This window comes from Parasteatoda tepidariorum, chromosome 2, assembly GCF_043381705.1.
Source record: "Parasteatoda tepidariorum isolate YZ-2023 chromosome 2, CAS_Ptep_4.0, whole genome shotgun sequence".
Taxonomy (NCBI): Eukaryota; Metazoa; Arthropoda; class Arachnida; order Araneae; family Theridiidae; genus Parasteatoda; species Parasteatoda tepidariorum.
Window position 1 is genome coordinate 92,834,009 of NC_092205.1, and position 16,417 is coordinate 92,850,425.

The window sequence follows — 16,417 nt, forward strand, 5'->3', positions numbered from 1 at the left end:
AACGAGGGTTCTCATCAATAGCAGATTAATACACACCTCAGATAATCGTCAGCATCGATCTAAGTAAGCTACTAACGAGGGTTCTTAGTTATAGCAGATAAACACACACCTCAGCCAATCGTCAGCATCGACCTCATGATTTCCATCTTTAAATCTGAGTTTATGAATAACTTTGAAATTCGTCGTTTAACAGTTTTAACTTACTTTCACACTTCTGTCAACAGATCCTGTCACAAAAGAGGTCTTGTCAGGATGTAATGACATGCTTATCACGTCACCGGCATGGCCGTCACATTCGAAGTCTTTGACACCCTTCTCCAAATCCCACATCATTCTAAAACACATAAACAATAAATATATACATCATCATCAGTGTGATTCGCTTAAGTGTGTACAGCTTTTGATGAAATAAGCACTTTTCGCCATGGAGCCTAAGGTATAGCAAATAACAGGGCGATCGTTTCATTATCATTTCTTTTTAAGTATCCTAAATTCCGGCTATTTGTCCAGCAGTGGACTGATCGTAAAGACACTGTTCCCAGTAGAACACTAAAACATCACTGGCTGCTGTCAGTAAGCGGGTGGTTGATCACTTTGATCAGCCTGCGTAGGGACTGAGGGTGCGCGGTATTGTTCCTCGTTAAACTGTTATATCGTAAAGTGCTCGACTTCGCCCGCAGGTCGTCAAACTAGTAAAGCAGGGGAGCCATCCCCTCTTCAGAGGATAAAAATGGTGATGGCATGTCTTCAGATCATAATCAGGGATGTTTTCCAGACCGTCACCAATAGCCCGTTGTGCAGCTCTAGTGCGACGCAAATAAGTTACCTACCTATTTACCCTTCCGGCTATTTATTCCTATTTAAATACAAAGAGTTGAAAATGCCTCCATGCTTAATCCAGTAATGATTTTTATTAACATTTTACTTTTATAGTCAGTAATCCTAGATCATTGGGAGAAAATCGATGTTTTACACATTTTTTTTCTCCAATTTCCGCGTTTTATCGAAACATATGAGGTTCATGTTGTTTTTAAAATTTCTTTTTATTTTGTTCTGTATCAATTGGGACAAGAGCTTTTGCGGTACGATCTTTCAGCACAGTCATCATTATTGGATTTAGAGATGTCAAGCATATCCTTACAAGCCCCTGGAAAAATTTAAGAAAGAAAAGAAAAGGAAAAATCGCACCGAGGTTGAGATCCGGAGTTGCGTATAGTTGCTGCTTACATTTTCATATCAGCCGATCCAGTGATTAGTTTGTTGTCGTCTAGAAATCTGCAGCAGGAAAGAAAACCTTCAAATCCCATCATCTCTCTCCTAACCTTTGCAGTGCCATTACTGTCTCTGGAGTTGACATCGTACACGGTGCACATATTGTCCATGCCACCACATGCCACGTAGTTGCCTGATGGTGAATAGGATGCAGTCATCACCCAGCTCGACTGAAGAGGAATGATTCTAACCTAGAGGGAAACAAAATATTAAAGAATAAGTCCACCTTGGCAACAATTTTATCTTGACTCTAGTTTGTCTGAGTGAGCCATAGCAATTGCGAAAATTTAACTGGATTCTGCCCTAATGTCAACATGGATATGAATTTTTCTCAGCTAGATGACAAAGTTAACAATCAAAAAACTGCATTTGGCATGATGGACATAGAATTGTCAGAAAATCAATAAAATAGACAGAACGATATTTCGTCTGACCATTGGAGCGGGGGGGGGGGACTTTATAATTATATTAGGTTCTAGTCAATTTTCTTGTTATATATGTATAATGAAGTGAAAATTTTTAAATACCTCCATTAAGTTCAATTCTTCATTACGGAAGTAGTGAAGCAGAGGGGGCCCCCAAAGAAGGTTTTTGCCCCGGGTTCCAATTAGGCTAAGTCGGGCCCTGTGGTTACAATTAAATAAAGGAAGAAAATAAAAATCGTTCTATTTAGTTTACAGCTCAAGGCCCATTTATATAATTTTTCTGATGCACAGGTAATCAAAATACCATACTAATGATAGCGAAGGAAAGAGAATAAATTCTTTTCTTTTAAAATCGTTTTATTAATCAAACATTTTAAAATCGTTTGCTTTCTTCCGCCATGATTTTGACAAAAATTCTTTTGACTGTTCCTTACAATAAATGCTTTATTCTGTTTGTTTTTTTAATAAATTGGTATTTCTACTGTAGAAACATAGGTTTTGAAAAACTTCAGCTTTCATGCTATGTAATTATTCGTTTATTTAAAAAATACCACAAAAATCTAGTTATTGTACTTCATAAATGAATAAATATACAAAAAAAGTACTTAAAAAATACACTAAGTACACCAATATTGGGAGCAAGAACCTGAATCCGAAGATTGGATTGCAACAGCTTTATCGTTTTTTTTTTCTTTCCATATTTTTAATAATATATCCTAAACGAACTATGACTTACATATTTAAGTAAAAAAATTTTTTTAAATGTATTATAGATTTATTATTAAAAAAAACTTCATAAGGTAAAATGAACACAATAAATGAATAAAAATAATTTTTTCTCAAGTCAATGTGAATTATACATAACATTCCACTTATTTACAGAATATATTGCCCACTTATAAAAGCACGCTGTTTAAATAAAATTGGTACAAAAGTAAATTAGTTCTAGTACAAACCTTATTTCCTGACCAAGTATCCCAAATTATAAGTTTTCCATCTAAGGAGCCAGATACCAAGTGCCTAAAATAATCAAATGTTACCTTGAATTTAGTATTTTGTCATTGTATGTAAAATTGTTACGTATTGTTACAAAATTACAATAAGGATAACAAAATTATGAATAACAAAATACACAAACTACACCCCTTGGAACTACATCAATTTTACACAGCTATCGCGCATTCACATTAATTTTATTTTATTAAAAACCGTCGTTGAACAGCAGACCAAATTTTTGGGTTTACGACTACTAATGTTCAACTCCGTAAACTAATAATTTTGAACCCAATACAGAAGACAAGGGAACTCCTGAATCAAGTATTGGGCGAAATTCGTTTTTGTAGGGAATTTTTTGATGTAACCAACCCGCGTTCGCGTTACATGGAGAGGAAAACCTCCCACGGTTAGCATGACGGCAAGGGGACTCTACCCCATGATCCGTCTACCACTGAGGACATTTCATGTCAGCACCGTGGTCGGAGCAAGCCAGATGCGGAATTCGTATCGACCGGGATTTGAACCCTGCTCACCTCATTGGTGAACGCTTTATCCTCTGAGCCATCACGGCTAATTGACATTAATTTGAAATAAAACACTACATCAGATCACAGAAGAAAGTTTACCAGCTTCACCTGAAATAGTGCCATAAACAGTTGACATAAATGACACGCTGATGTAAACGATGTATGTAACTCTGATATCGCGTTCCATTACTGCCAACTTCTACAGTCGTTGAAGAAAATATTTCTTTGTGGTAGCTTCAATGTATAAATACGAGGGTTGTAAATTAAATAGTGGCAACTTAACCTTGAAACTCACTAAAAGGCGGGCATGCGCAAATTGGATATGGGAGCGGTGAGGTGGCGCTGTTGTCGATGTGTAGAGTGCAAATAAAAGTCAATTTGCTTAGAAGGGTAGTTGTTGTGTGGCGTTTGCAATTGCAATTGAAATTATGAATTTTATTTTCAGCTGTTTCAATCGTCCCTTTACTTATTGTTACAATCGTCCCCAAGGCGCCATTTCAGCTTCATTTGTTAAAAACAATGCTAGTTAATTAACAAAACTAATCTTTTTTTTTTAAATGTTAATTAAGGTGTCCACTTACATATTCGGTTAATAATTTTTATTTGTTTAAACAAAATTACTTTGTTACAATATAATATTCTAATACCAAAAAAAGTACTTACGTAGCGTGAAAATATCTTTTGTGATGTAACACTTTCAAAATTACATAAAAATGGTTACCAGCAGGTGTGTACATGTAGATTTATTAAATACACCTTGTGCGCCACCTAGGAACCAAATCTAGAACCCGACACTCGAAATTCGTACCCTGTTCGTACCCAATCGTACCCTGTTACAATTGACCCCACTCTCCCCTACCCCTAGAGGTATTATTTGCTATGGGAACATGGAGGACTTTGCGACTCGACAGATTTAACGTGCATCAGTCACCATTTACTACACGGGGAGACTTCGGCAGGTGGGGATCGAATCCACGAACTCTCGGACATGGGTCCAGTGCCCTACCAACCAGGGTGTCCCGGCCCATATACTTGATATTGTAAAATTTTTATCTGCCTCAAAAATTATAAAGGTGGAAAAAGTTGAGAGAGCGCTCTAAGTTGAAGGGAAAAGAGCTCTCAAAAATCGGCATTCATTATGAAGATTTGTCAGAGAGCAGATCCTTCTTCATGACGCTAACTCTTCTTCAAGACAGAACCTTACTTTGTTTCAGTAATGTAGTAATTTTACTAAGTTTTTTTCTTCCAATGTAGGGTAACTTTTTTTTAAATGTTAAGATTATGTTACACTTGGTGCCTTTTTCTTGCGCGGGAAAACGTTCCTTCCAAATTGAAAAATCAATTTAATTACAACGATTGTATTCATAAACATGGCAATAAAAATTTTTTGTTAATATCTAACTCATTAATACAAAATGTTCTATGCATATATTTCTGATACATTACCTATTGTCTCCACAGTAGTGAACGGCTGTAACTTTGGATAAGTGTCCTTTCAAAATTTTTTTGGTCCTCACTGGAATTTTTGGAATATCCGCCATGTTTCCGCATACTTCTTCCAAATTCTTATCGGCTGATGCTGCTTGTGCCTTCTAATATAATTATATCACATTAAAAAAGCAATATGTTTTGAATATTACAGAATACGTAATACAATTTCCTATTTACTTTATAAGTTAATAAATATTTTCTTTAGATGAACAAAATACTTATTTAGCGATATTAAAATACTTATTTCGCACACTGGCAAGTCAAAGTGTTGTCTCATTTTATTAACACTAGAAAGACTGAAACTTTGTATATAGTATATATCTATATTGCCGAAAAGTAGTCAACATGACTGGATTGTGAAAGAATAACTAATGTGTAAAGAAATTTGTTAAAAATTAATTTTTAATATTTTTTATATTATTTACTGTTATATAACAAGTTATTAGTAAAATATTAACAATGAGAAAAATTATATGTTGTACAAAAAGTCACACAATTCTAAGAAATTGTGTCAGTATATTCATCGTTGTTTTTCTAATTGAAATTAAAAAGCAGTCGAAATGACTTCTTTGGGTAATCTAGAGCTAAATTCAAAATAAATACCCGTTAACTTATACCGTCATCTTGTCTTGGTAGAAATGTTCATCTTATTACAATATTTTATTTTATTTAATTTTATTTTATAACCGTCGTTGAACAGCCGACTCAATTCTGGGGTTACGACTACCAATGTTCACGTCCGTATCCTTGTAATTTTGATCACATTCCAGAAGATATGGGAGCTCATGGATCAGTACCCCCAGAGGTATTGACTTGTTATGGGAACTGGGAGGACTTTGTGACCTCCACAGATTTTAACGTGCACCAGTCACCATTAAACACACTGGGATTCTTCAGCCGTCTGGATTCGAACTCCCGTTCTCACAAACACGAGTCCAACGCCCTACCAGCCAGGCTATCCGGGTCCTCTTATAACAATATGTATGAATCTTAAATTTTAAAGTTTTACAGACACTACTGATTCAAACATATGCATATAGTGAAGCTAGGCGAGTTAATAATTTTAAGTGTTGGCAGAGTACCTTATTAATATTTTTTTAAAAATTCTTCCTATTTTAATTATTATTTAGGTAACATTTTGTAAAATATTTCCAAGTGACCGTGAAAGTTGGAAGTTATGAGAATATAATAATAGTGGCGTTATTCCAGTTTTGTTAAAATTTCATCAGTATTTATCGTCTTTATTGATATATAGTAAGAACAAATGCGTATTACACACTTTTAGTACATACCTGTTAATTTTTACGAACGATATTTACTAGTGGAAGCCTATTTAATGCTTTAATATGTTATTCTGAGTTTGAAAAATTTTGATTAAAATAATTTTAACCACCACAGCATAAGGAATTCAAGATAACATATGTAAGAACTCTGAATATTAGGCCTTATATATGTGGTAGCTTTGCGACCCAGGTGCCCAATAAAATCAAAACACTAGGACTAGGCCTTATATGTGTGAAAGCCTGACAAAATTTTTAAAAAAATCCTAATGATTTTAATGGTTTTTAATCACTCTAAATGAGAAAATAAAATTTTATACAGCAATATAAATTAAACTAGATAATTTTTAAAAAGTACCATTTAACTTTTTTTTTTAAATATAAGTATTTATCCACACATTTGAAATTATTTAGATTTTACGTCAATTCCATCCAATTAACATAATAACTTCAGGATTGATGGATTTAATCGCAATTTTAATATTTACTACGTTAAATTCCAAATTAAATTTGTAAAGTTTTATGTAACGAAAAAAAATGTAAGAAAAATACACTTTGTTTAAAATGCTTACACTTGTGAGAATTAAATTAACTTTTTAAAATTAAAATGTGTGCCATAGTGAATTAAATATCATATTTGCAACCACTCGGGAAAAAAACTTTCGTAGCAACTGCAGATAATCAGCAGTAGGTGTTAGGTATGTTTATACCATAGTTACCTTCTACGCCTTATGGTTAAAACTTTCTGTAATATTTGAAACTATTGAGACTCTATTTTATCTATATAGTATTTATATATTGTAGTAGTGATGGGCCAAATCATAAAGCGAATTTATTTTACCAAAATAAAAATATTAATGTAAATATTTTGTTATCACTTTAAATATAAAAAATAAAAAGTAATATTTAAATCTGAACTGAAATTCATTTAATTAGATTAACGAAAATTTGAAAAATGTGCTCTTGATAGGTGACCGTTTTTTGATCGAGACGCGAGGAGGTCGTAGAACTTTCGGATTTTCATTGGTGTCTTTTGAGTGAGTAATACCTATTTCATACTCTTGCAATCATGTATGTTTTTCTAATTCTGAATTAACTTAAGAGTATAAGTAGATGCAAGTTAAGTTAAATGATTCTGCCCGATATAGTAGCTTTCAATTTACGTTAACATCACTGCTGAAGTTAATATTCGCAATCACGCAACAATGGCTACGTATCACCAACACGGACGTGGCGGAAAGCGGCTGACCGAAAGACGTGCACGTGGTTCAACGACGGATGAGGAATGCTCGGATTTTGAAACCAAAATGGCTGAAAAGTTAGCAGACATGGGAAGGAGAATTAAAGAAGATGAAAGGAAAAATAAAGAACTACTTGAGAAACTAAATCATTTGGAGCAGTCTCTCATGCCTGTGCCAAATAGGCCCGAAATACCGACAACANATTCCTTTAATACCACTGGGAAAAATTATAATGGAAAGGATTAAAAGTTGGCAGGTATGTTTATATAATTTTTTGAGAGAATCGTAACTGCTACTATTTATTAATAGTTTTTATATATCGATGCAGCATGTTTGTGAACTTTTACAACCATGGTGTAAGGTTTCTTATTGTATTTCCTGAGTTGCTAACTTTCTAGGTTTTTTTGAGAAATTTTTTTTGTAGTAGCCAAGTTTATGTTGTAATGCATTATGTCTTCTAGAAGGTTCTGTCTGCGAAAGAACAAGCCGTTTTTTACAGTAATGCAAAAGGTTCTTTTATGAAAGAAAGTGGAATAGGGTATTTTCCTTTTGACTTTACGGTAATACTCTAGCCAGTTCTAGCTTAAACACAACATGTATGGAGAGCATATGCATACTTATTCAAACTTGTAACGCAAGTATCAAACAAAATTAAGTGGTATCTCTGATATATGCATTTAAAGGTAAATAACCCTTCTATTTTTCTTTCTTTTTTTAGTAAAGGCACCTTTTGTGTACTTGTACAAAAAGGGGCGTGTTCTTTCGAGGATAGAATTTTTTAGGAACCCTAATATTATTCTTTGTTAGTAAATTTGAAAAAAAATTATTTTCCGCACCACTACATATAAGTAATTCAAAAGCTTATATAAAACCCACTTCAGGTAGGAGTCTTTTAAGATTATGAGGTTTTCTAAAATGTAAACTAAGGAACCAAAAACCTGAAAGATTTCGTTTCTTATTGTTCAGCACTTCATAAAACATTTTGAAAATAAGGTAGATATCGGCAGCCCTGTTTTACAAGCATAATCGATTAATTAGTTGCAATCGAAGTTATATTATAACAACGCTACGAAAGTATATATACATGTTTTAATTTTTAATAAGTAGTGGTAGCCACAAATATTCTTCTTTTCAAACTAAGTTAAAATTAAAAAAGTAATGCTTTTACTATCTGGGTATTTTATATATTCAGAAACTTGACATCCCTGCCTGAATATTATTCTGAAATGAAATCTAATCATAGTAGGTTTGTAACATGTCTACAATTAAGTTTGCACTTTTGCACTTTTTAGAGAAATATGCGAGCTTTGATTTTTGTTACAGTTACAGCATTATGTTGTGGAATTTGGATATTACAACAAAAAAAGGAATTTACCTTTATTTTTGCAATCAATCCATCTAATTCCTCCTTCAGTCCAGTTTCATCTTTTTGATCCTTAAAAGAAAAAAATTATTATTAAAAATGAACGCAATTTTTTTCTTAAAATCTAAGCAAAGCATGAAAGTAAGACAATAGTATATAAAAGGTCATAAATTTTTTTTTAACGAATTCTTATCGTATCAAATTTAAAAAAAATAAATTTTCAATCGTAAATCAAATTTTAAAAAAAAAAAGTTTTATACTGCATTTAACCTTCAAACGTAGATTTCAGCGTACTTAAAAAAAAAAAAAAAAAAAAAAAAAAAAAAAAAAAAAAACTTTTCATAAACTTGTGACATAGGTGTTGAGAAAATGTGAGTTAAAAAATTTATCATTTATTTAATCTAAACTCGATTTGATTAACTTAATTAGATTTATTTAATCTGAATTAGATTTGATTTATTTGTGCTCTACCTGGCTCTCGGATCTCAGCAATTTTCCAACGGCCATATTCGCTTTGGTAACAGCAGCAAGGCTTGTGGTTTCATCTCCCTTTAAAAAGTAAGAGATGATTGACGTCAAAATAAATATTAATTTGATGAAATATATATAAAAAAAAACTAATTTAAAACTCTTTTTAACATTTCATTCAAAATTTTATTTTTGCTACGAAACCACGCGCACTTTGAAAGCCGCGCAAGTGAGCTAATTAATGGGTAAACTATTTTCGATCTTTTTTTGTTGTCCCAAGTCAAAATTTTTGATGGTCCAATCAAAAAAATTTGATGGTTTATGATGGTTTAGGTGTGACTCATGATGGTCCAACATCATTTGATGGTCACCATCTTCCATTATTTTCCATTATGTTTTCATAGCTTTTGATATACCAACAAACTTCCATCATTCCATGATGGAAAGCGCTAATTTAATACTATGATGGTTAACCATCAAGAGAAGTTTGACTCTGATGGATCAACAATCCATCATGATCCATGATGGTTCTAACTATGTATTTTCATGATGGTTTAATGGGAATTCTTGTTGGTTCTCAGGAATATACCATCAAAACAAATTGGGTTCTTTTATGTTGGACCATCATAAAGCAGTGCGAATTCCTACATAGAGATGATGGTTGTTCATGATCGTTCCAACATTTGATTTCTTAGATACAATGATGGAAATTAATGAGGGTCCTTAATGGTACAACGATGCATTACCATGATGGTTTAATAATAATTCTTGTTGGTTCAGAAAGAATATACCATCCAAGCAATTTTAGTTTTTTTTGTGTTGACCTATCATAAATCAGTCCGAATTACTAAATTGAAGTGATGGTGGTTCATGATTGTTACAATATTTGATTTCTAAGAAACTATGATGGAAATTTCTGATGGTTTAATATGAACAAACCATCAAAACAAGTTGCTATTCTTATGTTGAACCGTCATAAATCAGTCCGAATTCCTGCTTTGAGGTGACTTATGTTGGTCCCCATCTAAAAGTGTAATGGTTCATGATGGAATTATTGATGATAACCATCAAGATTATGTTGGTCCATCAATGGAAAACCATCAAAAATTTTGACCTGGGTTAGCTACCAATTTAGTTTTACAAATTACAAATTCGTAATTTTAGATTCTAGTGATTTATAAGTTGCACTTGTAACCAGCACACAAACCTGCATATGTATATATTTAGCTGTCGGTTTTTACATTCTCTGTTTAAGATTATATGGAATGTGTATGATATAACTATTATAATAAAATAATATCCCGACTTAGCTACCAATTTAGTTTACAAAACTGCTAAATTTTAGATTCAAACTTTGCTCATGTATGAGCCATATTAGAAACACTCAATTCATGGCTGCCGATTTTGCTTAACAGGTTAAGAATAAACATAGTGGTAGCGAAATTACAATTGATATTACAACTGTTAGCTGCACTTGTAATCTCTACACAAACCTGCATATGTATATTTAGCTACCGGTTGTTACATCCTCTGTTTAAGATTATATGGAATGTGTACGATATAACTATTATAATTAGATAATATTCCGAGTTAGCTACCAATTTAATTTAAAAAATCGCAAGTGGTAAATTTTAGATTCAAACTTTGCTCGTGTATGAACCATATTAGAAACACACAACGCATGGCTGTCGTTTCTTTTAACAGGTTAAGATTAAACATAGTGGTAGCGAAATTACAACTGATTTTGCAACTGTAAGCAGGAATTAATTATTTCGACTGCATAAACATTTAATATATTTAAAGAATATTGTGAGGTCTTTTTTATATTTATTTGAATTATTTATGTTGTATCGGTGGTCAAAATCATTATATGAATCAAATTTGTTAAATAAAGATAAAAATATTAACATATACTTAGATTATTATTTTTTTTTTTTACGAAAACAATAAGCTTGGTGTGAAATGGGTTTACAACGATTTTTTTTCTCTTTTCCAGGGCACAAGCAGCCCCAAATTTTTATAACTCTCTTAGCTGTTTTCTAAATATTTAATTAAAATTACGAATTTAAAAAATTCGTTTTTTATTTTATTGAATGAGAAAACAGGTTTTTCCTAATATAATGTTGATTCACAAGAGTAAAATGTAATAAATGTTTCTGCTGAATAGTTGCAAGAACCTTGACTTCAAATATTCTTTTGTCGAGCTACAGGTTGACCTTTTAATTTTAATGTAAGATGTTTAAACGATCCACCCATTTTCTTTAACGGTTTAGAAATAACACTTATATGATAAACGACTAGTTCTGAATTGATATTTTGTTATTACTCAAATTAAGGTTTTTAATGTAAACGTAAAACATGAAGAAAAGAACGAGCTTTAAAATAATATCAAAATTCTTTAATGAAAGTTTAAAAAATCCTAATTTTAAATTTTGTTTAATGATAATTTGATATTGAATAATTAAATATTTAAATTTTTGTCTCGTAATTTTATGGTTAGTTCTTGTAACAGATGAATTGAAGATGGAACTTTTATAGAAATGAAGCAAAACTTTAAAATGAGTAATAATAATACATAATAATAAACATGTGAAAACTTGAATAAAAAGATTAATTCACCTATCGGAAAGATATTAGCATGCGTTTGAAATAAATGATTTAAAAAGACGTAATTTTTTTTTCTCCCGCTGTAATTTGGTAGGCATTTGTATAACGCAGTGTTGCCACGGCCACAGGCGATTAAAAATACAAAAAGTAGCTGCTAATAAAATTCAAAATTTCATTAAAAGATTTTAAAATCAGCAACTTTTTAAAGACTTTTTTTTCCGTTTACAATTGAAAGATAATGGAAAGAAACTGTGTAAATTAGAAAATAATTCAAACGAGAACCGGGTTAACGAGGCCACCTCAGTTATTAAAGATTATTTGCTAACTCAAAGAATTTAACCGAAAAAACGAAATTAGTGAAAAATTTGTATTTAAAAAGATAGCATGGAAACTTTTCGTTTTACCGTGTAAATCCTACTGGTAGTTATGATTGACTAATCAAAGAGATAATAAATAAATAAAAATAATTTATTTCCAACCACTTTCATCAAGTATACGTAACTTAGACCTGTAATCATGGAACTATGCTATTTTTTAAAAAACCTTGAAGTGGTAGCTAACTTTAGGAATATCCACTTAATTTAAGCACAAATGCCGCGAATGCCTTTTTGGATAAATTTTTTCTAGTGGTAGAAAAGTTTATGTTTTCATGTATGATTATTTGCTTTGTAAATTTAATATAATTATGAGATTGCCTACCACGACGCAAGGTTTGTTATCACTTGAAAAACAAAAATTAAATATTTCTTTACTAAAATGTGTAATAAAAAGAAGTTGAGAGCTTAAAACTGCTACACATGCCCTGGCACTAAAGTAAAAAACATTCGAAGTATAGGTTTCCATTCTGTAAAGAACGATAATTTCGATATTTTTTAAAAAAATTTAATTAATAATACTTTTCTCTTTGTTTCATATGATGGCTTAAAAGTATGATTATCTTATTTAAAGGTTATTACTGTGTTAATAAGGCTATGATTGTGTTTATAACCCTTTCTAAAACAACAAATTTCGATTGAAAATTTTAGCCAGACAGGAGGTTAGCAAGTGTGACCTTTAGATGGTACATTCTAAGAGAAGCGACAATCTTCAGCTCTTTGTCGTCTAAAGCAGTGGTCCCCAACCCCCGGTCCGCGAACCGGTACCGGTCTGTGGATCAAATGGTACCGGTCCGCCCATTTCATTGAAACTGAATTTAAATTCCTAGGTTTATACCCCAAATTAAAAATATCTGTGTTCCATTAAAATTTTATTTATTTAAAAAAATATGCCCCCAAAGGTAGTAACATAATTTTTTTAATGTTTTAAAAAGTAAAAAAAAAAAATAAATCTTCTGCAACTATTTTCTCATTCAATTAGTTTTAATAAAAAAAAACAATCATCGTAACTGTAAATGTCATAAATAAAAAACGAAAGCGCGACGCGACATTTGCATTGGAACTAATGGAGAACTTCGTCTTCTCTCTCGATTCTAACGCCTCACACAGCGAGAGTGTATAGTAAGGCTATAAAAGAGAAGCTGGCTCGTCTGCCATTTAGTCGCCCAAAGACCACGTGACCATGATTCCTCTCTACTGTTTTGTGTGCTTTATGCGGATTTGTTTGTTTTTTGTAAAAAGAAAGCGTCTATCACTCCTCTCTCTGTTCACGGGTACTTTCTCAGGTTTAACAGTGCTTGGTGTACGTGTGTATTGTGTCTGCACAAATTTAACTCACAAGTTAGCAAACATGAATACAAAACAGACGACCTTAGAAAGTTTCCTTGGAAAAAAGAGAAGGTCCAGTGAAGAGACCGAAGAGCCTTCAACATCAAAGAAAAATGCAACTTTTAACAGACAATACCATGAGTCCTACTTGAAGTATGGTTTTGTCGGGACGCATGTAAACTCTCTTTACACACATAGTATCCCCAAGAGATTTTGAGCGCGCTGATTGGCTTTCTCGGCAACGCCATCTGTGACATATGGCTATTTCATTCTGCCATGCTTGTTATTTTCAGCATACAGTGATTTGTATACTCCACCTTTTGTGTACAAACTTGAAATGTCTGTTTTTCAACAGAGAAACTGCCTTCTTCATTTAAAAATGAAATAAAAAATATTTCCTCAAATACCATTACCCTTAGAAGCAATGTTCTAAATTTTGACAATTGTAACAAGTGTGTAATGGAATTTGGGGAACCTACCAATACGAAATGGAATTTTAGAACTTCCAAACGTCATGGAAAAAGATTTGTTTGCATTTAATTTCTATGGGAAATGCTTTTTTCGTTAAATTTCTGATTATTACATGCAGGAATTCTTATGAAGCTAATATCCCTTTAATTTGCTGAATAACATTGAAATCGAATTTAATTGCCTTGCTTAATTCTTATACTCCCTATAAAATGAACACTGAATAGGTTTCACTGGATATTTATTTAATTAAATTAATGTTCATAGAATTAAATTAATATTTTATTTATTTATTGCGGATTACTAAAATTAAATTATAAAATTTTTAATTTAAGATTTATTAGTGGCGCCATCTATTATTATAAATTAAAACTAAGAGACCTGCATTATGCCTACTTATTTATAACTGATTTTTAATGTTTTTTTTTTATTTGTTAAATGTTTTATAATACCGAAAAACTATTAATTGACATCTAAGAAATTAAGCAATTGTCTTTTAAGATGCTTATTTTATTAATTTTTGATTGCATAATTTCCATCAAAATAAAAGTTAATGATTATGAATTGTCCATTAAATTAATACCATGAGTAATTAAAGAATAAATTTACAAAAAATTCCCCCTTTTAATTCTAGTGCATTTCTATTGGATTGTAAATATATTTTTATTATTTAATTGCTGGAAATTATTTGTTTGTCACCACAGTGCGTTTATGAAAGTGCCGCAGGGGAAATGTAATAGAAGTTTTTGAAAAATTCGACAATTTTTTTGCTGAATTATAATTACATTTTTTAAAACATTTTAGAATATTTTCCTCTATAATATGATAAAATCTTTTTCAAATAATCAAACACAATTTTAAAAATTTATTTATATACATTTTAAAATCTCATATAATAACAAAACTTAACTGAGTGGTTCTGCAATCATACTTATTAAATTTAAGTAAGAGATTTTAATTTCTAAGTGCATAAGGATATTCACAATGCTATTCAATTTGAATATTAATCAATTCTTATATACATATTACATAAAAGCTAGCTAATAAAACTTTAATTTATGTTTAATAATTATTATTACACTAATTTGTTGTTTTACCAAAACATGATTGCTTACCTTGCATTTACCTAAAATTCATAACTTTAACATTAAGAAATATTAGAATAAAATTTAAAGCAAATAAGATTTAAATAAATGTGTTATTATTAAAATATAATTAATGGCACTGCTTAATTTTTTGAACAAAACTTCAACATTTGTTATAAAATTAGTATGAGAAATATAATGGAACTGATTTATGATTGATTTACTTTTTGGGAACACACTACGGAGAAATGTTATTGGGGAGGAGCTGCAAAAAGACGTAACAGAAGGCAATGCCGAGAAAGCCAATCAGCGCGCTCAAAATCTCTTGGGGATACTCTGTGTGTAAAGAGAGTTTACATGCNTATTGTTGAAAAATTTAAAAAAAGAATAAGTAAACTCCTCCCCAAAACTAGCTATAACTGAAATGGTTTTACTACCAGCCTTTCCTCTTTTCCGTCTCGCTTTCACCCCTGCTCCTACAACTGAAAGCCTCCACACGGTTTTTTTATAGGTAGTCCGATCAGACCATTATGAAGGTAAACCAGTTTACGAAAGAGTAACTTCATACGAAATCTAATAAAAATAAGAGAGTGGTAGGAAATATATGTCTAAAAATTTGTTTAATTTATGAATATAATTGATTTGTTTTATTTTCTTGTCAACCACTACAGATTCAATTCTCAAGTATATATGATAAATTTCTGTCATTCAACTTTGGAATAGAATATGGGTTCCATGCGCACAACCGGTTCAATTTTTTAATAGTCCGCGCGGACTACTTATAAAAAACAGCGTGGAGGCTTTCTGAAGTAGGAGGTGATGGTTTAAAGCGTTCTGACATTCATTTCGTTATTATGACGGCTGGTGTTATCCAATTACTTTCGTAATGATGAATCTGAAATTAGGTTACTGGGAAACGCTCATTTAACAGAAAATAATAACGCATTAATCAAAGAAAAATTTCTGGATATTATATCATAATTGATGATGGAAGAATAAAATATGGTGCTTTTCTTTAATTCAGTATATACGCTTAACACTTATCATGGACAAAACACTTAATCAAATCTTTACACTTCTCGCGGTTTAACACTAGGTTTACGGGATGCGTCATTTTGACGCATTTCGAATTTCATAAAGAAAATTACAAAATCCGTTTGCATTTTTATTTTATCCCTTGTAATGACTTTTATCCATTGATAGAGGTAAATATTTATTGAAGTCTCTTTTCTTCAAAAGCGTTGAAATATTGAAATTCTCTTCGTGATATACCTATCTCTACTGATATGCATCAATTTGACGCGATCGTAATTTAGACAAAATTTTGAGTAAACATGCAAAACATCACATCAATAATAAATAGGAATGTAGGTACCGACAATACTTCGATCCGTTATCCGATACCTCAAATGAAACAAGCGATAAGCAACTGTTGCCGATAAACAATAATGCAACAAACGCGAAATGTCAATTGATGTCAGAGTGTCAGAT

General features: G+C 31.5%; 1 protein-coding gene across 3 annotated transcripts in view; it reads right to left on the minus strand.

The window, feature by feature from the left end:
• The window catches only part of LOC107455872 (guanine nucleotide-binding protein subunit beta-2), a 46,344-nt gene that overhangs the window by 17,351 nt on the left and 12,576 nt on the right, over positions 1-16,417 (minus strand). The window contains exons 2-7 of one of the 3 annotated variants that reach the window (XM_071177934.1): positions 9,067-9,144; positions 8,608-8,667; positions 4,667-4,812; positions 2,654-2,717; positions 1,228-1,463; positions 205-334 (exon numbers count right to left, since the gene is read on the minus strand). In XM_071177934.1, the coding sequence (XP_071034035.1) occupies positions 205-334; positions 1,228-1,463; positions 2,654-2,717; positions 4,667-4,812; positions 8,608-8,667; positions 9,067-9,144 (714 nt within the window). The remainder of the gene's footprint in view (positions 1-204; positions 335-1,227; positions 1,464-2,653; positions 2,718-4,666; positions 4,813-8,607; positions 8,668-9,066; positions 9,145-16,417) is intronic. The other 2 variants (XM_071177936.1, XM_071177935.1) reach the window with 2 other exon arrangements.